Source organism: Drosophila guanche, unplaced genomic scaffold, assembly GCF_900245975.1.
Source record: "Drosophila guanche unplaced genomic scaffold, DGUA_6, whole genome shotgun sequence".
NCBI classification, from domain to species: Eukaryota; Metazoa; Arthropoda; class Insecta; order Diptera; family Drosophilidae; genus Drosophila; species Drosophila guanche.
In genome coordinates this window covers 4460625-4484477 of record NW_022995746.1, presented here as the reverse complement: position 1 = coordinate 4484477, position 23853 = coordinate 4460625, and the positions used below count along the sequence as shown (strand labels likewise).

Here is a 23853-nt window from a genome sequence, read left to right as displayed (position 1 = left end):
CCACCAAATGGCTGTCCATTAATTCTCGATATATGCATAAGCCGCACAAACACTGCCCTGCTGCAACCATTCAATTATTTATGTTTAGCACTTAAATCACTTTGACATCGACTGCGAGAACTTTCATTTTGGGCTGAAATCCGAAATTTATGCGTTAAAAGCGAAAGCTGGGGGGGTTGTGCAAAATGCTGCGGCAATTATATAAAATCGAAATATTCCTTAGGACAAAAAAAGCAGTGGGAGGAACGCATGAATTGACCAAGGACTCGCCTACACTCTATTCATCTGGGAGTGTCTGTCTCAGTTCCGCTGTCCACTGCTCTTGATAGTAAGCTGCTGCCAAAATGTCTGCAGAAATTGTTTTCTATGAAGAGTCCAAAGTCAGTCAGTGTCCACGCAGGCCAAAAATAATAGGGAAACTTTGTTGGTTTTTATTGTTGAGGCAGAGTATGGGGCAGCCTGACGACATGTTGGCCCATTAAGTCAAGCACAGAACACACCCAGAGACACCACCGACTGACTATTTTTTTTGGCTATGAACAGTAACTTTAATGCGCTGGCAGTTGTTGTTTGTCTTACCACAGACACAGATACAGATACAGATACAGATACAGGATATACACACTCACAGAAATACTCTGGATACTCTGTCTCAGAGAAGGCTACTCCGACACAGATATATACATACACATCCGCACAGAGCCACAGAAACAGATACAGATACAAATGCCAAGACGACCTACATGCGTTACATTTTGTGTTCTGTCGTCGCCAGTTCAAATAGTTCTGCAGCTTTTGTCTATGGGTGCGTTCTGTCGCCAGTGTGGCGCCCCTAGCCACAGCAACAGCATCCGCAAAGCATGCCCAGAACCATCCCCATCCCATGCTCTCGACCCTGCCCCAGCCTCAGCCTTGCCTCATGTCTGTCTGTGTTCAGTCGCTGGCTTCCTTTTATTTTTGTGGACAGCTTGGCGCCAACATAAAAAACATTGATTTTGAATTCACAGAGCGCCCTCGACCAAAAAATATTGCTTGAATCATTTATAACTGCTGTTGCAGCGCGTATTCAGCATCTGCTTAATTATTTAAACCTAGTTTTCTAAAGCTAGCAGTGTTTTTCTTTTACCAAAACATCAATTTATAGGAGCGGATAGAAATTTATGAGTGATCATTTGATTGGAAAAGGGCAAGTTAAATGTTACTTTGACTACAAACAAATTTATAAAATGTTTTCTTTAATATATTTTGATGATTATCAGAGAAATTCAGGGGCTGGCCATTGTGAAAGTTGATCTCTGTAAACTTTAACTAAACTATTATCTATTTAATTTTCTTGCTATTAATGATTAATGTATTGAATACGGGACTGGAATATAATCACGAAGTATATTTACAACAATTCTACAGATATTACACACCGTTGGATATTTATGTTTCTCTGCTTTCTTTTATGTTGCATACTTTCAGACCTGAAACTTTTGACGCAAACAATTACCGAGGAAAACACGCATTCGCAGTGGAGTACGAAACGAAAACATTTCTACCCCCTAGTTGGAAATTGTCTTTCTTTTTGTTTTCTCTGTGAACGTGTAAATATGCGTGCAATGCCATAGTCATAATATTGTGCCAGTAGAAATTTCTACAATCCAAGTTGTTCTCAGTTTCAGTTTCCAGACACTTGTGCGGGGGTAATTGTCTGTGAAATTAGATGGTTTTCGCTAAGCTGAAGTACGTAAGTTCTTATAAAAATTTAAATTAAATGTTAATGTTAGAGAGCTTGGAAAAGCTTAAATTTTCTACTTTTCTAATTTGGTATGCGAAAAAAAGAATTGAATTTTGTGCAAATTTAACCAAGAAAAGACTTTGAAACTTGCCCAGAAATTGATGTTGTTGCATATTATCCACACAATACACAAATATTTTATTCAGTTGTTTAACAACATTATAGCGGTACAACATTAAAGAACATCCTTCACTTGCTAATGACATTAGAATCTCAACAAAGTTTTCGTTGTGCGCGAATAACATTTGTCTTTGGCATTCGTTAGCATTTTAGAGCGACTTGCAGATTTCTTATGTTAATCAGCTGGATGACTTATATACGTGGCTATGCAGTACGCGCCAAATTAACATAAATATTTTTATTGTTCCACGCCCGCAGGGAGTCACGTACCGAGAATGACGTATTCGCAATCCTTGGGAAATATTTGTTTTGCCGCCTAGGATATTTTGTATTTGCCACACCCTCAACCAAAGGGCTGATTGTTGAAGATGGTGATGATAATTCTGCCACTGCTGTTGCTGTTATTGCCGCCACTGCTGCTGCATTCTGGGACACGTGCAGGGAGAGACATCCACAAATTGCTGTCATAGTTCTCTCCGGGTGCTTCCACATCCGCTACGTGCTCAGTCAGGTTCATTGACCTGTAAATTGTAAAAGTCAAGCAGTAGAATGAAATTCTTTGCCCACTCTCAGCAGCTTTTGTTCTCAGCTTACCGTTTGGGGCCACCTGCAGCTGCACTGAAATTGCAGTCAAGTGCAAGTGATTGCTGGAAAAAAGTACGTACTTTATGCATTGTTTGGCTGCTAAATTGATTGTTCGTGCTTTTGCAATCTGATGATCGAAACGGAATTATGGTAGGGCAGCAATGGCTCTGTTACTTCGTAACCGTAAAAGTGGTTCGAAGAATTCAGTAGTTCTTTGAAAAAACAAGATTTATAAATGAAGTGCGTATAGTACTAACCATTTGAAATGTTTTATTGTCACATTTAATGGCACAGTTTGGCATTTCTCTAGTTTACTTTTACGACATTCCCGAACATGGCAGATAACCATTAAGTGATGCAAGTTTTCCGTATGCATACCCCAGAAAATGTGTTTAAATAAAGTTATTCAACACACAATATATTTAAGTTTCATTTTAAGGCAATTGAATCCCACATGAGCCATAAAATATACACATAAAATACCTCCTTCATCAGTGTATACAGTGCAGAATAATCCCCGTGAGTGAGGGGGAAGGATATCCATTGTGAAAGCAATATTTATGCCTTGCCTCTCTTCTTGCAACGCCAGCATTTGCAAGCGCATTTGTAGCGATTGATTTGCCCCAGGAAGCTGCAGATACGTATCGTATGGGCAAGGATAAAGTTTTATGTTTATTACCAGCTAGAGAGGTGGCTTGTCGAATGCCCCTGACAGTTAATTGGTTTCCAGAGGGAGCTGCCAGCAGCAGCCACGCGTGTACCTCACCATTGCGTAAACGTAATAAAACTCAATTAAAATCGAGTCAACAGAGACTCACGTTCTCTGCTGACATTTACCGACTTTCTGTTTTTCGCGGATGGGTTTCCCCTCAATGAGCGGTTTTTCTCATTTTATTGAGCATCGGTGGATTGTCGGAGGTACTTTTTGCCCACAGACCGTAAATATTTCATAGCTGTGGCTGCACAGCAGAAAAGTTTTTCAATTAGCATTCCAGGCGAAAATTTCAACTAATTAAAGGCCATTTTGTGGGCGGAGACGAAACAACTGTTGGCTCACAAAATATTGTTACACTTTCCATTCCTTTTTTCCCCTCTTTTTTTTTTGGCAAGACAAAATTTATGGGCGGGCAAGGGCATGGAAATAAAAACACGCTTTATGATGTGCACGGGGTTTGGGGTTCGATGCAAAAGATAAGCAGGTTGTAAACCCAAGTTCGAGCCGTGTGGAGGCCGTTGCAAAAATGTGTCAAGTTGTAAAAATCGAAAACATAATTTATGGCTGCCTCTAGTAGTGGCATGCAACGCATGACATGACCTTTGGCCAAGCAGTACACACAGTAACACAGAGCAGAGTCAACAAACACCAAAGAACCAAAACCAGCAGAGAAATGGTAACCGGAAACGGAAGCGTGCGTAAACATTCTTTAATTATGTCCTGTCGCTGTTAGTAAATGAAGTCGCGGCATGCAATGCCCCGCTGAAAATGTATGGGGCATCGAAGGAATTATGACATCAACATGGGGCGACCAGCAGGCGACGACGTCACCAGCCGCGCGCCATTGTCCAGACAAACCGAACCAATGTGTCCTTGTCACGCAGCCGTCGAAATGAATTGGACTGGCTCTGATTTCAGTTTGGTTTTTCTCCTTTTTTTTTGGCATTGCGATTTACATTTTCCACCATCCAAGCGGCGGCAACAGGCTGCACTTTGGTGGCCGAGAGCCAAAGTTGCTAGAGCCTAGGATTAGCACTGGAAATGGTTTCCCCGAAAGGGTAATTGAAACACATTCTGTTTTTCCTTTTCGCTATAAATTCACTCTGGCCAAGAAACTTGTTGATGGGTGACTTTGCAGTGGGATTTTGCACAGGAAAATTAATGGTAGATTCACTTTGGAGCTTCAGCCAGAGTGAAGTGCGACAAGGATGTAAATTTGAACATGATTTCTTTGATATCTAAGGCTACAGATGCCTTTCTTGCAAGTCAAAAGAGTTTTTCTAGTCCAGAACAGCCTCCAACTAGTTTTGGCACAGTAATCCCATGAAGGTTCACTGTTGCTGGCTCAGCTAAAACCCACTTTAACATTTCTATCCACGCCTACCCCTACAGTACCCTATAACAGTCACGTAGTATAGTCGTAAAGAAACAAGCGACCACATTTGCCAACACTTTTGGCGGATTTTGGGCCAGGGTCGGGGTCGCGACCTACACCAATCAGAGTCGGCATTGTTTATGATAAATTGAAACGCTCTGCGCGGCATGCACTCTGCCCGCGGGAGATACGAATGTGTATGGCATAGAAATAAACCCCTTTTGGATAGCGATAAATAAGCGCCCACACCCAGGATGTCAGAGCAGTCCAGAGGCGAGGTCAGAGCCAGAGCCAAAGCGAAAGCGAAAGCGAAAGCCAAGCCGCATGGCAAAAATGCGGATGAGTTTTTCGCTCTTGGGCGCCACTAATTGCTGCGCATTGTTGCGGTTCCGTTCCTGGGACAACTCCCCAGGCACTCATATTTTCACAGAATCCCCATCCCATCCCATCCCATCCCAGGATCCCATCCACACCGTCTCCATGGATTCCTCCTGCTGGTCTGCGGTCTGCGGTGTCTCTCCACGCAGCTCTTCATTTTCCGCTTATTTTATGAATACATAATTTAATTTTGGCTCATCCGCGGCGAGTCCAGTTACTGATAGGTCAAATGGGTGGCACATACCCCAGTCCCTGGGCTCCTGCAGGACATGGTGTATTGCTGCTGGTTTCAAGTTGCTGCTGACCTTGCCGACAAACGAGTTTTGGGCCAAGAAATTGCACTGTTCTCATAGAGGGAGGCTGGCGCTGCTCTCTCTTTGACGAGCGCTTCCAATCTTTTGGTTTTGCATTTCGCAATTTGAATAATTTTTCTCTTTGGCAGCCATGTGGGGCTACCAAAGATGTTATTACTGTCAGAATCAGGAGCCACTCGAGCGACGCACCCACGCAATATACGCGATGAGGGGACGACAGACGAAGGACCCCCGAGACGACAGTAGTCGTTGCCTGTGGAAGCCTTCGTTTCCCGCATTCGTGCCTCAAAACGATGACGTCGCTTTGTCGCTGTCGTCGGTTCAGTCTAGCGTAGGTCCTCCTCTTGAAGGCAATTGCCGTTGCCTTACTGGCTTCCAATTTCAGTTTTCATTTGGCCAGCGGCTGTGGCACAACACACCAAATAAATTGTGGCAAATGCGAACACAACTGTGTGCGCGCGAGTGAAATAAAATATTTGAAAAGTTTCCAAACAACTTGAAAGTATAAATCACAAATACCGAAAATAATAATAATAAAAAGAACGTGCAAAATGGTGTGCTATAAAGAGTCGGCCTTTCTGTGGATCTTGGCCCTGCATTGCTGCATATCGTATGGTGCGTGTGTGTGTGTGTGTTTGTGTGTTACCTGTGGCTACGAATACTGAACTTAATTTCAATCGAAATATTTCTATCCTTTAGGCGCAGCCATACAGTGCTTTGTGTGCGACTCGAGCGACAATCCCAGTTGTGCCGATCTCGGATCCAACTCCAGCATAGTGCCGGAGGTGAGTCGATGGAACAGATTGAAATTGCCAGAAGGCTCATCCATCAACAGTCTGGCTGATTGATTGATGATGTGTGGGACCTGTTGTTGAGTTGCTTGTTCGAGGGCTTCTCTTTTTTTGGCTCAGTCATTTTACTTAACCTTTTGCTGGCCTAATCACATCTCTTTTGACCTTAATCAAAGTGCTGGCACTTACAAATTAAAACTACAAGGCCCATAAATCTACCACCTACCAAAAAAAGAGAAAGAAAACAGGAAAAACTGTTAGAAATAGAGCCCACAAAAGCGGAAACGGAAACGTGCAACGTCTCCGTCGCCGTCGCTGTTGATATTGTCGCCGTCGTCGTTGTCCTCCTCCGCCTCGGTTAAGTGAATTTTCTGGGACTGGCATCTCTCTCACTGCGAGTGCCCCCGCCCCTGTGCCCCAGCGAAAATGCCAAGGCAAGGCAGCCGACGGAATGAAAAGAACTTAACCCGGCCACGTGCCAAACAGTTGGAATACTTTTACAAAAGTCTAACAACGTAAATTTTCAGCACTTGAGTTCCTCCTTCTCTCTGTGACAGTTTTGTGAGGGAATCTCGTTAGCTCTTGGCACACAAACAAAATTAATTCAATTCTCTTGTAGAGCTGCCAGAACGATTATCATCTGTGATTTATAATCTCTGTTTTAAAATGCAATTGAATTAGCAAAAGAGAAAGATGCATAACAATGAGAGCCAAAAAAGAAAAGAGAGAGAGAAAATTCCTTGAGCTGAGATATTATATAGTCTACTTCTAATCTTATTGTAGCTACAATTGCTGCAGTCCAAAGTTTTCAATAATAATGAGAATTCCAGTAATATCAAGACTCATTATTACAGCATTTATTGCAGCTAAATTCCATTCCATTCTATTCTTAGCAACGATATTTATTTAGTTCTCTCATCAACTTCAAGCTAGAAATTCCTGACGCTCTGTGTATCTTGAAATATCATCCAGTTTTGTTCTATTACTACGGATGACTAATGTATCATTGTAAGGGAAAATATAAGCTTTCTGAGATTTATTTACTTATAAATGTCATAATTATGATAGAGTATATTTCTCCTCATACTTATGATGTCTGTGTTAAGTGCAGTGCAATTTCAATAATATAATTGTTTTGTGAATGCAGTTTTCCGTCATTGATAGCGAAGGTCGCCTCGTCGCATCGCAACCCAACAATATTGGTACACGTATCGTTCATTCAACATACATATAGATAAGATAAATCAGTTACCAACAGTCTCAATTAAGGCTTTAATTACAAACTGCAGACAACTTTGTAGTGACCAAACGCAAAGCGATCAATCGAAAGTCATTGTTCTTTTTATTTATAGTGCAAACAGAAGGGTTTGGTTCAAAAAGTTTACAATAGTGACGCGCCAAAGGTTGAGACAACTATTTATTGTTTTATCGTTTCTGTTTCAGACATGCACTTTGGACAAAATGAAGTCACTGGACACCTGGCTGTTTGATTTGAACAAGTTCTCCTACTTCGACAATGGTGCCAACAAAAATCCGCTGATGAATTGCCAAAAAGTTGTGGCCAGAGATCGTAAGTGAAGAGTATTTTAAGAGCTTGTTTTTTAGGCTAAAATTCAATTTAAATAAAGAAATTCAGAGTTCGTTTTACAAGAAAATTAAGGGAGAGACTAGAGTACCACAAGTTTCCTAAGCCTTTCCTTAAATTAAAACTACTTCAGGTAAAAAGTTTCTACATTTTTTGTTAACAATTAATCTAACAATCTATCACGTCAGCAAGTCTATGGTTTCTTGATTCATTTATTGAACTCGAATCTCTCGCTATTCGATATTTGTTAGCCACAGTATAGTTTATGACCCTTTTTATCAGAGAATGTGTTTAGATAATTCGTTGCACACTTTCTAATCACTTTTTTTTATGACGAGGCATTGTTCTAGTATTTACCCTGCTTTTATGAGCCGGAATCGTAAACTCCTTTTTATTAAACAGCCGAGATTTACAATATTGTTCTTGGAAATACTCGTAATACAAACAGGAAATGATGTTTACCAGAATGTCACAGTTAGACTTTTCTAAGTATTCTCTGTTTTCATACCACAGCCGACACCAGAAAGATCGTTACGGCGCGCTTTTGCCAGCTGGACACTGGAGACTCGGATGCCTGTGAGATTTTAAGGAGCAAGCTGCGCATTACCAATGCTGGCGACAGCAGTCGAGATCAGGGGCGGCGGGATCGCGACCAACAGCAGCGGCGCAAGGGCTACGGCTATGGCCAGGAATCCACCGATAGTGACGAAGGATCCGAGGAGGATACTTTCTTCTGTGACATTTGCAGATCGGATCGTTGCAATGGTGCCGCGGCAGTGACGTTGACTCTGGGTTCGATGGTGGTGGTAATGTTGTTGGTAAACCTGATGCCAGGACTTATTCAGGACTGTTGAAGGAGGTACTGGTGGATGGATGGTGGATGCGTTTTTGGTAGCGTTGGTGGATGCGTTGGTTGCATTTAGGTTGAGTTACCGTTAGCGTTACCGTTACCGTTGCCGTTTACTTTGTAAATATTTTAGTGCAATGTCGTTGATTTGAACAAGCCTCCCCCCGCCATCTCCAGACTCTCCCACAGACCCACGACAGCCCCTGCCCCACCTCTCTCTTTACCATCACCCCCAGACCCTAGACATGTAAGCACACACTCACCAATACACCGATACAATCCCACTAACACAGAAACAGACACATACTCACACACACAACTCAACCTCAAAGAGAGAAAAGCTCATTCGCTTTGATTCCAAACAAATATGAAAACTTTCAATTACCAGCAGAGGATGATGTTGATGGATGATGGAAGGGAAAATGGACCTCTAAGGGATATGTTTAACCACAAACAACATTTATCCCACCCATGCAAACACACACCCACACATACATGCATACATATATCAAGGATGGAGGACCTATTCCATTAGCTCCTATTGTAGCTTTATTATATGTTGATTGTTATATTGATAATTGTTAGGACAGCAGAGTATAAGAATTCACCAATTGCCTTTAATTTTCATATTCATAGCAAGCAATATAGATGGGAATTATAAACATTAAAAAATGTATTCTTAGGTATTTATATTTAAATGTGCTTAAACCAGAGATCAAATAACGATAAAGGAATTCCAATATATTTTGTGTTTCAATAACAGAATTTATGGATGCGTTCGTAATGTAACTCGCAGAAACAATCAATAACAAAATATTATATGCAAAAATATGCAGTAAATGCAATTAAATGTTCAATTAGAAATCAAGCAAAAGGAAAGATAAAACCGCAAAAGCAATACGAAGTATATGAGATATATAGAAAGTTAAAATGTAAAACTGTCTAGGGATGTGCACTGAGATATACTGAGCTTAGATATGCCCGCCTACCAGCCACGCCCACAAAATATCACAAAATACACTCTGATTTTTAGTCAAGCAATTAATTCTGTTTAGTTCATAAGAGAATTTTGGAGTGGTAGCAAGATCGAACTAAAATACTTAGCGCGCACACGAATAAATGCTGTATGACAGTATAACAATATTGTGTAGAATACATTTCTGCTTCGCGATTGTGGGAGTATAACAGTTATGGCTTCGGGTAGATTTGTTATACCCTTATGGAAGGTATTATCATTTCTAAGCTAATTTTGCAACGGAAGCTCCCAGTGTCGTCTCTTCTCTCTGATAGTAAAAAGATCTTTGGGATGTAGATTGAAATATTTAATTTAAATTAATTTAATTTTAAATTCCAATTGCATAAATTTCTATGTCCTAAACGTAGGAAAATTATTTTAGTCTTTACTTTACGCTCATAATATTATTGCGTATTGTATAATTTTTGGTGTACCAAGAGAGAAGATAAGCTCTGGAACCTTTTCATTTCCAAAACAAGTTTAAAAATTGCAAATAATCCTCTAAAGTTTCACCATGCTTGGAACAACAGATCATAAAGCAAACGTCTTAGGGTATATCTCCGTTCGACTTTCATGTGTCATTTCCTTCTGTGTTGATTCTTGACATGTTTTTCCCCAATCAAAGATAATTTTCCCATTACTCATGTAAGATGCTCGAGTGCCACGCACCCTCCCACACCCACGCAGGCCCCTTCAGCCCACCGTCTTTCGATGCTGTCTCTGTCTGTCGCATTTAATTTGAAACGCTTTGGCGATGCTATCATCAGAGGTTGTCTCTGTCGCCGGGGCGCGACATGTTTCACCAATGCTGCAAATTATTTGCCCTACCCATCTCCGCGCGTCTCCAGCCCCACACCACTGTGTGATAACTCAGAAATCTATTTTGATAGAGGAAACAACAGCCTCCGCCATTGCTTTCGATGTCTTTGGACTGGCAGTTCCATTTGAATTTTCGGTGGCGGTTGCTGACACGAAGAAGAGCACACACAAAAAACTAGAACAAAAGAACACCGGAACTGTGCACTTTTCGAGCCCACATTCTCATCCGGAGGAGCGTTTCACTCATTGAAAGTTTTTTGCATTTTTTGACGCGTTGACGTTTTGCAAATTGAAAGTTTTCTCCTTCCCGACATACACACACAAAAGAATGCAATTCTTGTTGGTTTTCCTGCTTTCGGCATTGGTTTTGAGTGGTTCAGGTGTTTTAGGTATGTATAAGGCACCTGCTGCTGCTGCTGCCTGGTTTTCTGTTGGCCATAAATCACACGGCACTAAGCCATGGCACCCGTCCGTTCATATGCTAATTGATTGACCCCAAAAAAGCGTTGCTCAAACGCAACGTTGAACCCTGCCAGGGGCCCAGGCAGTTCGGATTATTCATCCGTCTGATAACAAACTGCTGATAAGACCTGTCACGGTCACACTGTGCACAAGCCCACAACTAACCCAAGGTCGTCGTCATGTGTGTGTCTGTTTGTCTATCTGTGTGTGTGTTTGCTTTTCCTCAGCTCTGCGCTGCTACACCTGTCAGGACTGCGATGAGACGGCCAAGCTGAGCGAGATGGAGGTGTGCAGTGGCTCGCCCACGTCTGCGAATGGTGGTGGAATGTTGATTTCTGCCAGTCCCATCCAGAACTCCAGCGTGGGTCCAGCCAGTCCTGCTGCCGGTCCGGCTGCCATTCCAGGAAATGGCCCAGCCCCCGCACCAGCCCCAGCTGCTGCTCTGCCTGCTGTTGCTGCTTCTAGTGGTAGCGAGGACGAGGATGAGGACTACGACAGCGATGAGTCAGCTCCGAAGGCGCCACTATCCCCCATAGGAATTGGAGCAGCTGCTGCAGGAAATGGCGTTGGAGGAGCAGCAGCTGGAGGTGGAGGTGGAGGAGGAACTGGAGCAGCAGTTGGGACAGGAGTGGGCACGGGAGCTGTTTCAGGTGGTGGCGCTCCTGCAGCCGGAACTCCAGCTCAGCCCGGCTCTGTGGACAGCGATGCTGACGAGGATGAAGACGAGGACGAGGACGAGGACGAAGATGAAGATGATCGACGCAGGCGTAGAACCGCCAGACAGGTGTCTGACATTGCCGTATGCTACACAGCCAGGCTCCAACGTAAGCATCGCCCTTATCCAGGCCATTCACATTGCTGCAACGATATTGATAAGATTACGCTGAATATCGATAAGTGAATCATCAGCCATGACAGCAGCAATGTGAATTGACTTTCACCAACACTTTATCAGTTTATCAGTTTATCAGTTTATCAGCTAAACCCTCATTGATATATCCAATCAGGTAACGACACAGTGATCACTAATCGCGGCTGCACCATGGCCAGGTCGGGCAATTCGACCACCAATGGCGCCTGCGATGCACTCTTCGAGAACTGGCGCGTGGTGGGGTGTACACTGTGCGAGGAGAATGGCTGCAATCAACCCATTGACATAAGCATCGGATCGATGAGTGGATCTGGCTCAAGGTCGACGTCCGCCCAGTGGACAATCTCAGCACTGACGCTGCTGGCGATTGTTGTGGCCTAAAGTGTGAAGCAAAATAATAATATACACAAAATATATGGCCTCAAAACAGAATTCCAAGTCAGAGTTAATTTTTGGAATCGCAGTTTGGCGATTTACGAGCGTTTTGATTTGATTTTTTCGTCTATTTATGGCCCACTTACGCCAATGTCTCATATAAGTGGCAGAAATTCGGAAGGCAATGAGCGCACCTAGGCTATTTTGGCATAATTGTTTAATTGGCATCGATAAGGAACATATTTCCCTTTGGGTTATTATTGTCGCTTCGTTGGGTGTATGGGAAAGTGCCCACTCATTGCGTGGCCCATCCATGTTCATTCAACCTGCAACTGTGTACTAGCCGGGCGAAAGCACTATCAAAATCGTATCAATTAGCTTCGAACGATAAGTCATCCATCGAGGCAGACTATGACGATGAGGTGGGTGCTCCCGCTCCGTATGCGGTTATGCGGTTAGAATTTTCAAATAGATTTCAGTGACTTCATGCAGCTCATAAACTGATAAATTGATCAACTGCCCAGAGCCTGACCATTTAGCCTGATAAGCGATAGGTAGTCGAGTGGCAATTGCTGCCTTAAATTTCAACAAGATTTATAGCGCCATAAGAGGACTACTGGACTACTGGACTACTGGACGGGGCTGAGAGAACTGTGATTGAGGCCCGATTTCTCAATCGGGCGATGAGCAACTGCGATGAGGAAGCTCGATGCCAGAGTGCGTTTTCGGAAAGGAAACTTGTTCTAAGCGAACAAAACGGTTAAATCAGCTGCCAAATTTGTGATACTGTTCATAACTTTCACATATATAGTATTTAATATCAAAGTGGATTGGGGCTGGGCTCGTGTTGGGGGCATTTTTTTCGCTTCCCCGTTTTATTTTCGTCAATGCTGCTGTTGCCACTCAACTTCCGGGCCTCAGTTGTGTAATGACGAACAGACGACATGCCCAAAAGGCTTTAAAATTCTCCGCTTGTCTTGGGGCTTTTTGTTGACGTTTCTGAACTCTAAAGAGCATTCTACTGGGCGCAGGTAGAGAAAGAGCGATATCGAGACTGACTTTTGTCACAGAGCAAGAGAATCGTCACTTAGCGCTTTACGTGATGTCGCCGACACTTGAATCGATATTTTATTCCACTTTTTTTGCTGAAGTTTCAGCATTTTTATCTCTGCGTCTGCTCTGCCCAGACGATGCGTCAGTTGTCTCAAGCGGCACTAAACAGATCTACTGACAATTTGGCACGAACCCACCCAGATGTATGATATATATGCAGATACTCGTAGAACGCACGATTTATGATCATCTCTCAGCCATCAGAAATTATTTCAGGGCCAATAGTTATAGCCGCTAAAAGAGAAAGAGAAACTAAATTGTGTGTTGCATTTATGCACTTTTTGTGGATTTATTACAGAGCAATGTAGAGCACCGAATTGAACTCTTAAATTTTTGATATAGTGTAATGCGAGCTTGTAGAAAATATTCGAAAAAAAAGAGTTAAGTCTTCTCAATTCAAAGCACCAAAAAATTGTGGATTACTTATGCAAATATCACGAAATTCGTTTCATCTTTTTGCATCTTTTTCAAATAGATTTCGACATGATTTCATATTGAAATGAAGAGATTGAGCTAAAATGTGTATAAGTAACATCAAGCTTTTATTCGTAATTAATCTAAAACAGTTTAGATCTCCCAAACTTGTCAATTTGTTCTTTTTCTTGTTTACAAATATATATTGTAGAAAATGTTCACACCTGATAAAAGTCACCTTATCAGTTGACCTCTATGTGACAGCTCAGTCTTCACCCTGTTTTTTTGTAGGTCAGTCTGGGAATTTAATTAACTTTCGAGTGAATTCGACCTTGATGCGCACTCGACTGGAACATTTCGTACTTCTATTGGCTCGTGCGGCTACAAAGTTCTTTCGCCCAAGCACCCCACACTCACTTCTCCCCCTCTGACGACAAGGTGTCAATAGGATGAGCCAATAATTATTGGCATCAAAATATCACTGTTAATTGTTTGTTTGCGTTGCGTGATACATTTTTGATATTGGATAATAATCATGCGACATCAACAAAGTTGATACTCAAGAAACGAAATTTATGCAAATTGCGAGCGAGTGTATAATCCATTATTTATCCCATTAAGAGTAAAATCAGCGTTTCCATTTGCTGACTAAGTACAAGTAGAGTATCTTTGCTCGACTTTGTGAATCTGCCTACTGAATCACTTACATGGGAAACACTTGCAGTGCCGACCCTACGAGAAGTAACCCTGGAGAATCGAAGAGGAAACAAAGGAAATTTAAGAAAGAAATGCTCCAAACACATCTGAATGTAATGAATGGGGTAGAAATAATCCCCGCAAACTGAATCATGTGAATGGGAAAGACCTGACAGCCAGGCAGCCAGGCAGCCGCTACCATGCCCGCACATATCGTTATGCAGAGAACTTAAGAGAAAAGAACCCTCGGGTAAGGTAGCGGAAGAGAAGCGCCACTCTCTTTCGGTTTTACTTTCAGACAATTAAAATTTTTGCGCGCTCGCCGCTTCTGCATTATAAATTAATTTGTTATCAATAAAGAAATGAAAAGTAAAACTTGTTTTACGGTCTCTCCGATCGCTCGCTCTCTCGCACTCTCTCGCTCTCCCTCAGCATTGGAGCCGCTGGCGCCCGTGCCGCAGTAGCAGCCGCAGTCGCAGTCGCAGTATAAAACTCTATAAAAAGTCTGAAACAAATCACAAGATTTTCAGTTAAATTTGAGAATTTGCAAACTGCGGTCGCCCCAGAAATCGCGAGAACAAAAGATACAAAAGTGCAAAAGTATAATACAACAATACCAATTAGTACATATACTATAACATCTGTGGGATTCAGATTTATATAAAATATATCCGAAATATATATTTTAAAATAAAACCAAACACACAGCACCACCATGACTAGCAGAAGTCACATCATTTTGGCCAGTTCCTTGCTGTTGTTGCTCACATTGCCAGGTAAGCATTTCACTACTCGAAGTTTCGGAAAGGCCATATTAGAATATCGAGAGAAGTGTCGTGATAAAATTTGATGGGTATTTCTTGAAGGAGAAGTGATATATCTGATAGCAGACTAAGACCCAAAGAGAAGCTAAAATATACATGAAAAGTGTCGTGATAATATCCCATATCAGACATCACACGATTCAGGGGAACTTAAAACACACATGAGATATCTTTTCGAAATAAATATATATATAAATAGATATCTGGAAAACCCATTCAAGTAAATCCGCCATCAGATAGTCAGCCCCAAAACCAGACTCTAGGCCCAACCAGCAGATCATATGATTTCTGATAAAAGGTCTTGTGGCTCTCTTTGATTGCCGCTGCCGCTATAAATAAATAAATGTGAATTTGTGTATCAGATTTTATTAGTACATAAATGTGCAGCGGCAAAACGAGCAATCGAAATGAAATTAAAATTCAAGATCATGAGGCGGTTTCGCCATCGAATTTTGCATATCAAACAGCGTTAGAAGCAACGTCCCAGGCCCAGACCCAGGCCCAAAGCCAACGCAGATGACATTAAAAAGAGCTAATTTATTTTGTTATTATTAAACTGTCATAAATAATGTAAAGATTGTTGCCAATTTGCGGTTATTTCAGTTTTCGATTGTGATGCGGAAATGTCATTCCATCCAACTGGAAATGTTCAGAGTCAGGCCCCTCCGCCCTTGCCACAAGTACTTTCAGATCCTCTCTAATTTATGGCTGAGATGAAAAGTCAGTCAGCTGCAGTTCGCGCAGCTTTCAAGTGGAAATGAACGAAAAACAATAATGAACAAATACAAAATATTTTTTTGACATTGAGCAGGCGAGCCAGAGCCAGAGCAAGAGCCAGCCTGTCCGCTAATTGAAAATGTTATAGTTACACTTAACACATTTTGCAGCAGCCACAGCAGCAGCAGCGGCCCGAAATGGAAAAACTTGTCTGGCCCATTAGCACCGCTTAGAAAATACTTACCTTACTCGTACCCAAATAGGGGAAAAAACCTGAAATTCTGTAATTTTTTTCACAGTTTCTAATCTGGGATTGTGAGGTGTTAGCCAGGTTCTCGAGGGGAAATTACCAAATGTACATTACCTGCAAAATACAGTATACTAGAAGGAAGATATATCAGAATGAATAAAAACAACGGAAATACAGATTTCCGCGCAATATTAATATTTAGAAATGTCCACACATTATATCCCAGATACACAGATATCTTATTGTTGGAATACCACATTCTGGCAGAAGCCAGTTTGCATTCATTAAAAGCGGATTTATTAATGAATTTAAAAAAAACAATATAATTTTGAGGAGAAGAAAGATTTCATTGTCTAAATAAAACTTGAAATTCTATCATTTTGGGAGCGGTGTTTTCACAAATGAATGAAATGTTTGCCAAAATATATATATATAATTTAAAATAAAAATAAAAGTAAAAGCAGTAAATGGTATAGGTTTAGGTTTAGGTGTTTAGGTGAGACATAAGGTCATATACGAATAGTGTATTATTTTAATGTAGGGCCACCAGATGCTAGGGAGATGCCTGTAAAGACGCAATAGAAACAATTACAAAAAACTTCAATGGAAGCTGCACTTTGGCACAAAGCTTAAGCTTAACAGCAAGTTTTAACGATCCAGAGAGTTTATTGACTTACATAAGTAGGTTCAGCTACAGGTACGAGTGCGATTACGTGTAGTAACCCCTCTAGAACTCTGAAAAGCTTAACAATTAAACAAGAATGAACGCTTGTTATGAATGAGAAAGTGAAAATTCCAGTATAGAGAGAAGAGGTTCGGTGACGCTTATCACGTGCTATTAAACCCCCAACAAGCTGTGGCTCACATTCGAAATTCTCTCCACCCCAAAAAGGCACCCATCAATCAAAATGACTTATGATAAATTAAAAATAATAAAAACAAAAAATTGTTTTAATTTAACAAATGGCAAAAGTTGTCCATCATTTTATCAAACAAAAAATGTCCAAATATTGGGATTTTTTATCTATGGGTAGAACAATCAAGTGAAATATTATCTAAAGGTAGAACAATCAAGTGGGGATTGTGTATATAGGTAGCTGAGTCAACAGGGGTTTATCCATAGGAAAAACACTTGGTCCTATCCATAAGAATATATTAAATTAGAGATTTAACATTTAAGAATTCCCTTAAGTATAGAAAGGGAGATGTATTAGGGGAACAACATTATCTAAAAGACTCTGTACGGAAATCTACAGAGAAACTAGAACATTTATTTACCTATGAACAGTTAATGCAGTCAGAATTGATCTTGACAAATTAATTTATGCTGAAAACATTCGGTGGGGGAATTAATCTCTAGGGACAGCAGTCAAGTGATGGCTTAGGCCTATTTGATCGTACGGGAGCCATTGTAATTGTGAGTCACCTGCTATCAACGCTGATAGTTCCGCATCCACATCCCCTGATAACACTATTAAGGCAATTATCGCAATGTACCCATCCCATTCCGATAAGTTTGTCTGCTTACCTGTTTGAGGCTGGCAAATATTTGTGCAAGAATTGCAAATGCAAATTGCTCTCTGTAGCTGGGTAGGGGTGGGGAAAATTCAAATGAAAAATTCCAACAAAGGTAATTACTGCCCAAGAACAAATAAACTTATGCTAAAGAATGGACAAATAATACGCCAAAGTCGCTGGTTTATAGATTCTGTTGATTTATGACCCTCACTTGATCCACTCCGCACCCTGTTATCGGTCTCTGTTTGCCCAAGCTATATATTGAGCACTTTTAACTGATAGATAGCTTTTTCTGGATAAGAATACATATATCAAAATTTGGGCAAGGCCCGAAAACACAGTATAGAATAAGGAAATGGGTGAAAAATTATAAATGAAACCTTTTTAAATGATGGATAGCATGGGTTTTTGGTACATAAAGATATAAAATATTAAGAAAAGGGAGAAGTAAAATGTGAATACCCTTACAAAAAGAGTGATACTAATTTATGTTAATTTTGATGCCATTTCCAGCCATCAATGCCGATCTCATGTGCTATGTTTGCGATGATTGTGCTATGCTGCAAAAGGACACACCACTCCTGGCCTGCAATGATGACTTTTTCAATCACGGCGGCAGCACTGAAGCCTCCACAGTGACCACCACCACCACTACAGAGGCGAGCACCACAACGACAGAGGAAAGTACGACTGTGCAGAGTACGTCCACAATGGACACAAGCACCCAGAGCACTACGGCAGAGACCACTGTCGCCACCACTGAGCCAACAACCACCACAGTGGAGACTACAACCCCGGAGCTGATCACAGAGAGCACTGCAAGCACAGAGGCGCCAGCACCAACACCACCAACAGCTGGACCCGTGGAGACCACCACTGGTTGGCCAACGCCACCCGCCGAGGATCTGTTGGCGCTGGCAGCCAGGAACACCACGCGTCTGGTGCCTGTGGAGACCGAGAGCACCACACCATCATTGGCCATCCGGCAGCGACGATCGCTGGTCGATACGGAGTACACCTTCCATTGCTACTCTGTGCAGGCGAAGGGTTAGTTGACCAAACACAAAGCAATCACTAAACCAAGGCTAATCATTCTCATTCCTATTTTTAGTCAATGGCACAATGATCACGGATCGCGGTTGCTCCCGCGTCGGCACCTATGAGGCCGTCTGCGAGCAGCTTCAACGCCAAAGCAACGGAACGGAGCTCTCCAACTGTGATCCCTGCAGCATGAATGCCTGCAACGGCAGCTCCGCGCTCCAGACATCGCTCCTGGGATCTCTGCTGCTGGCCATTGTAGCGGCTGCACTGCATCGCAACTAGAGATCAACTCATCATCATCATCACCCGGTGCTACAATTTAGTATTCCTCGTTTCTTTAAGACCCAACACACACCAACAAAAGACACACTCATAAGACAGCACTCATCGTTAAGTGATTCGAAATTTTATATAATTTTTAAGAGACACACAACAAACACAACAAACACACCGCACACACCAACATACACTCAAAACGAATATCGAAATATATGCAAATTTATTTGTATTAACTAATTAAAGCTAACCAAATGTGAAGCATAAGGAAAAACTTAATAAATTCTACTTAATATGTAATTTTTAAAGGAAAACAAATCACTGAAGAAAGTGAGAAACCTCATTTGAAAACAACTTTTAATCTATAGTAAACCGGAAATTGCATGAAATTTAAATCCATGAATAAATTTGCAACTTTCTAGCCACAACCTTCTAATGAACCAAAGAATCCAAAGAGCAAACTTGCAGATGACTATGGCGATAAATATCTTATCGGCAGTGCAAACAAATAAAACCCTTGCTTGATTTTCTATTGGCTCATTCAAAACAAAAGATTACAACCGAAATTAAGATAAATATTGGTGTGCTAAATGACTAGTCATTGGCAGTAATCTTATCTAATTCTTAGATGATTAATAAATAAATGCATTCTGCAAACACAAGACTGGGGACTTTTTTTGCACATTAATGGCAATGTCACGTATGCGTATACGTGATGGTACGGCTTGGATTTGTTGTGCAAACAGCCGCGATGACAGAACCAGAACCCACGCGGAGGCATACTTTTAGGCCATTTATGCTATACAAATTTACCCAGGGCAAACTCGAAACGAAAAAGTCCCAAAAAACGGAAAGCGGAAAAAGAAAAGAAAAAAATCAAACACAAGGCAACAACAAAGAATTCCCATCGATAAGATAAGACTTGATTATACAAATTTTGGCCACACTGAATGCAAACAAGCAGCGACCATGCGTAAATCATTAGGATATTTTTATGGCACCGATATAAGTACAACAGTGTCTGATAAGTTCAACTAATGTATTGAAGTAGCACAAGAAGGCGCACCACGCGCTCTAACATGGAATTCCCTTTCGGTAGAGCCATATCTCAAGTGTGTTACAGATTAAACTAAAAACTTACACGTAATTAGTAATGTCTCATGACTGATAATTCGATTAACAGTCGTCATAGATTGTCACTGGTTAGGGCTTATCAATAGCGAGCTCTGTATTGCGCAGGTCAAACATTTTGATCTATTCCCATAAATCTTTACTCTTTTCTATACCAAAGTTAGACGTTGCCCCCACACAGAAGTAAGTAAAGAAAAAGTACCAAGCACTGGTTGGTTTTTGATTAAAATTCTCATCTATTAGGTAGCTGTCCAAATAATAAAATGAATCATTGCAAATAAATGTTTTAATCGTTATGCGACCCAACTGATTTTGTTCTGGCTTCGTTCGTTTATCGAAATTTAGTTTGCAACTAAAACAGACACGTTTACTCGATTGTACATATATTTAGTTTATATATTTGCCTATCACATGTGGACGTTATATATTTATTTTCTCAAGTATTATTACTCAGCAACAGCCATAGAGCCTGGCCAGGATTTAGACGCCTTAGAAATCGATTAGTTTGATTAGATATCTGCATACCATACATTAAGTGCTAAGAGAGTCAGCGATTTTCTAGATATCTGTGTGCTGTCTGTATGCCGCCAAGGGGTCTCAAAGAGTGCAATATACGCGAATTTCTACGGCACCCATAAAGATTTTTGTCTAGTTTTTTTCCTCAAAACGTCAATTGCAATTAAGCGGGGAGTGCTTTATGTGTCATGGGCTTGGCCCTCTTTGAATGAGCCATAAAAATGCCAGAGGTCTGACAATTTGGCTAATTGTAAAACAATTATTGCAAAATGGATCTATATCTTATCGAATTATGAGTTCTACGAACTGGGATAATTCCAATTGCGGCGCAAATAAAGCCATAACCGAAACCACTCGAAGTTAACATCCTGAGGAAGTGAATGCCCAAAAAATCGGCAAATTTTCCCTATTGGCCCCATAAATATTGGCATTAAATGGTTTTTGTACGACCGCGTTATTGACAGGAAGGTGCCTCCCTCACGCACACTGCTGGCCAGATTAGGGGCAGTTCCTTGTGTCCACAACCTAGAACAATGGCAATTCCTGAATGCTTTTAAACCCCCTCTGTTCCGCTCTGCTTTGGTGTTTGCTGCTGCTGCTGCTGCTGCTGCTGCTGCTGCTAACGCTTATCAGTGACGGCGGCGGCGGTTCGAACTGCAAATGATAAAAAAGCCATGTTAACAATATATTTAATTGGTAGTTCCCATTCAGGCGTCGTGCGTTACTGTTCTCGTTTCTCCACTGCTCTACCACCATCCAACAAGGATCATTTTTACGTTCAAAGGATCCTGCGGATAATATAAAATATAAAATAATACTCGCAAAATGCGTTCGATCACGGTTACCTTTCTGATTCTGGCATTCTGTGCCTCAACGACTATCTGGAAAGGTGGGATTTGCATACCAAAAAACGTCGAAGTTTCCAGTACAAAGTGCGAAGGAAATAATTTAGACTAGAAATTTATAATGATTGATCTATGGACGTGTCAATGTTAGGAATGGAAATTACTCACACTTTGTATTTTATGAACTGTCTTAGTTTTGTGAGAGAGCGAACATGGAGTTGCCTCCTTATCAGCCATGTTTGCACCGACTTCCAGTGAAGAATATGCCATGGCCAGTGCCATTATTGTAATTAGTTTTGTGCCACCAACAGCCTCTCACCTCAATGAAAAAATTGCCAAAGCGTGTACACTATTGAAAAATATATAGATACATACAATGTGTATATATTGACTCATCAAAACTTCTAGTGCACCTCCAGATACATTTTAACGGTCGAGTATTTCATCAGAATTGCATTATCAAACCTCAAATACTAAGTTTCAATTGAGTATAGCGAGATATTCAGGGATATTCTTATATTTAATCAAAATTGCATTATCACACCTTAAAGACCATCTTGAGCAATTAAATATATACAGATATATTCAGGGATATTTTATTTTATGAGTAACTACACGAGCAACGTATCGTATTTTATCGAAATGGAAGAGCTTAAGGTACATACGTACCAAGTAGAAAAGTAAAGGCTGCTGTCCGATAAGAACTCATTAAATTATGTAGCCCCCAATAGAGATATGTAAACGGTTGGCAGAAACGTGCCCAATAGGTTTTTATATAAGCAAAGTGATTGGAGGATCGATATTATCGATCAGAGAAGTTTTCCGCTCCGTAGTAACACAATTTAAAGCTTTTTCGGTGCTTGAGCACTTTGTATGCCATGAATTAAACTCCATTTTCCTTGCAGCAAGTGCCCTGGAATGTTACCAGTGCAGCGGATCCCTCTGCGATGATCTGGACAATGTTCCGGTGGTTAGCTGCAATGCGGATGATGAGCCATCCGAATCGACAACCCCAACAGTAAGATGACACTAACAACCTGTCAGATTATCGATTTAATACAGAGCAATCCAACTGTTGTTATTTTTTCCAGGATGAACCTTCAACCGGCTCCACGGCCACCCCTACAGGATCTACAGCAGGTGGATCAAGTGGTTCAACAGCTAGTGGATCTACCGATTCTTCGACCGACTCGACCACAGAATCTGCGACTGACTCTACAACCGATGGAACTACCGATTCTACAACCGACGAAACTACCGATTCGTCGACAGACGAAACTACCGATGCTACAACTGATGGAACTACGGATTCGTCAACAGGCGAAACAACAGATTCGTCAACTGATCAAACGACCGATTCGTCAACTAGCGATGCAACGGAATCAACAGATTCTTCTAGCAATACTGCAAGTGAATCTACTGGTTCTACAACTGATGGAACTACCGATTCATCATCCAATACTCCAACTGAATCAACCGATGCTTCTTCCGATTCTTCTACCGATTCTTCTACCGATTCTTCAAGTAATGGATCCACAGATTCTTCCACAAATTCTGCAAGTGAATCCACAGACTCTTCAACCAATGCTGCAACTGAATCAACAGATTCTTCAACCAATGCTGCAAGTGAATCCACAGACTCTTCAACCAATGCTGCCAGTGAATCCACAGATTCTTCGTCTAGCACTGCAACCGAATCAACAGATTCTTCTTCCAATGCTGCAAGTGAATCAACCGATTCATCAACAGTCTCTCCAACCGATTCCTCAAGCGACTCTACTTCGGGTGATTCATCAACCGATTCTTCAACAGATGCAACAACTGTATCTGGAGATGTCTCTGCTGTATCAGCTCGTAGCAAATCTCTGGCTGCCATGGCCACAGATATGCTGCTCCAGAACTATCGCACCAATTCCCGTGTTCGAAGGGACACGGATGGTAACATTAAGTTGACTGCTTGCTATAGCATTATGACGGATAAAGGTACGTAAAAACCTATAGAGCATCGGATTGAGCTGCATAATAAATATTTATATGCATTATTCTTTCTGCCAAACAGGGAAACAACTCGGCTGTGTTCGTGTACAGAACGGTCAGAACGGCTGTGATGCTGTGCGAACAGAGGTCGGTCTTCCAGTTACTTCTGATCCTAACACTCCCCCTGAGGACGAGTGCAACCTCTGTTTCTACGATCGCTGCAATAGCAGCGCCAGTCTACGCGTGTCCCTGGGCATGCTGCTTCTGCTTCTGGCGGCGGGTGTGAAGAACTTCCTCTAGAAGCAGTTCTGGGCAGATGGGTGGGTTGAACATCCATAAGTTGTATTATATATTGAATTTTAAATATTAATAAATAAAACAAGTAAAAACCATTGACTGAAAAGTTGCTTAATTAATGAGAAGAAACGTTGTGAGTCGCCTATAAAAGCGACTCTTCGTTTATGCCCGGCACTCAGACAGTATATTGTATGTATGTACAT

General features: G+C 41.4%; 4 protein-coding genes across 4 annotated transcripts; all 4 read left to right on the top strand.

The window, feature by feature from the left end:
• Positions 1-5665: 5665 nt before the first annotated feature.
• LOC117582366 lies at positions 5666-9242 on the top strand. Its single transcript, XM_034270024.1, has 4 exons — positions 5666-5885; positions 5970-6055; positions 7505-7631; positions 8160-9242. Exons 1-4 carry the CDS (start codon positions 5822-5824, stop codon positions 8498-8500), a joined length of 618 nt encoding a protein of 205 aa, XP_034125915.1. The 5' UTR covers positions 5666-5821; the 3' UTR covers positions 8501-9242.
• A 1154-nt stretch (positions 9243-10396) lies between these two features.
• On the top strand, positions 10397-12092 carry LOC117581873 (transcription factor Maf). The gene is made up of 3 exons (XM_034269335.1): positions 10397-10716; positions 11017-11613; positions 11797-12092. Exons 1-3 carry the CDS (start codon positions 10656-10658, stop codon positions 12039-12041), a joined length of 903 nt encoding a protein of 300 aa, XP_034125226.1. The 5' UTR covers positions 10397-10655; the 3' UTR covers positions 12042-12092.
• A 2709-nt stretch (positions 12093-14801) lies between these two features.
• On the top strand, positions 14802-19163 carry LOC117582179 (flocculation protein FLO11). Its single transcript, XM_034269783.1, has 3 exons — positions 14802-15034; positions 18081-18614; positions 18679-19163. Exons 1-3 carry the CDS (start codon positions 14974-14976, stop codon positions 18888-18890), a joined length of 807 nt encoding a protein of 268 aa, XP_034125674.1. The 5' UTR covers positions 14802-14973; the 3' UTR covers positions 18891-19163.
• Positions 19164-21237: 2074 nt separating this feature from the next.
• Positions 21238-23766, top strand: LOC117582361 (clumping factor A). Its single transcript, XM_034270017.1, has 4 exons — positions 21238-21420; positions 22282-22394; positions 22468-23359; positions 23436-23766. Exons 1-4 carry the CDS (start codon positions 21357-21359, stop codon positions 23651-23653), a joined length of 1287 nt encoding a protein of 428 aa, XP_034125908.1. The 5' UTR covers positions 21238-21356; the 3' UTR covers positions 23654-23766.
• Positions 23767-23853: the final 87 nt, after the last annotated feature.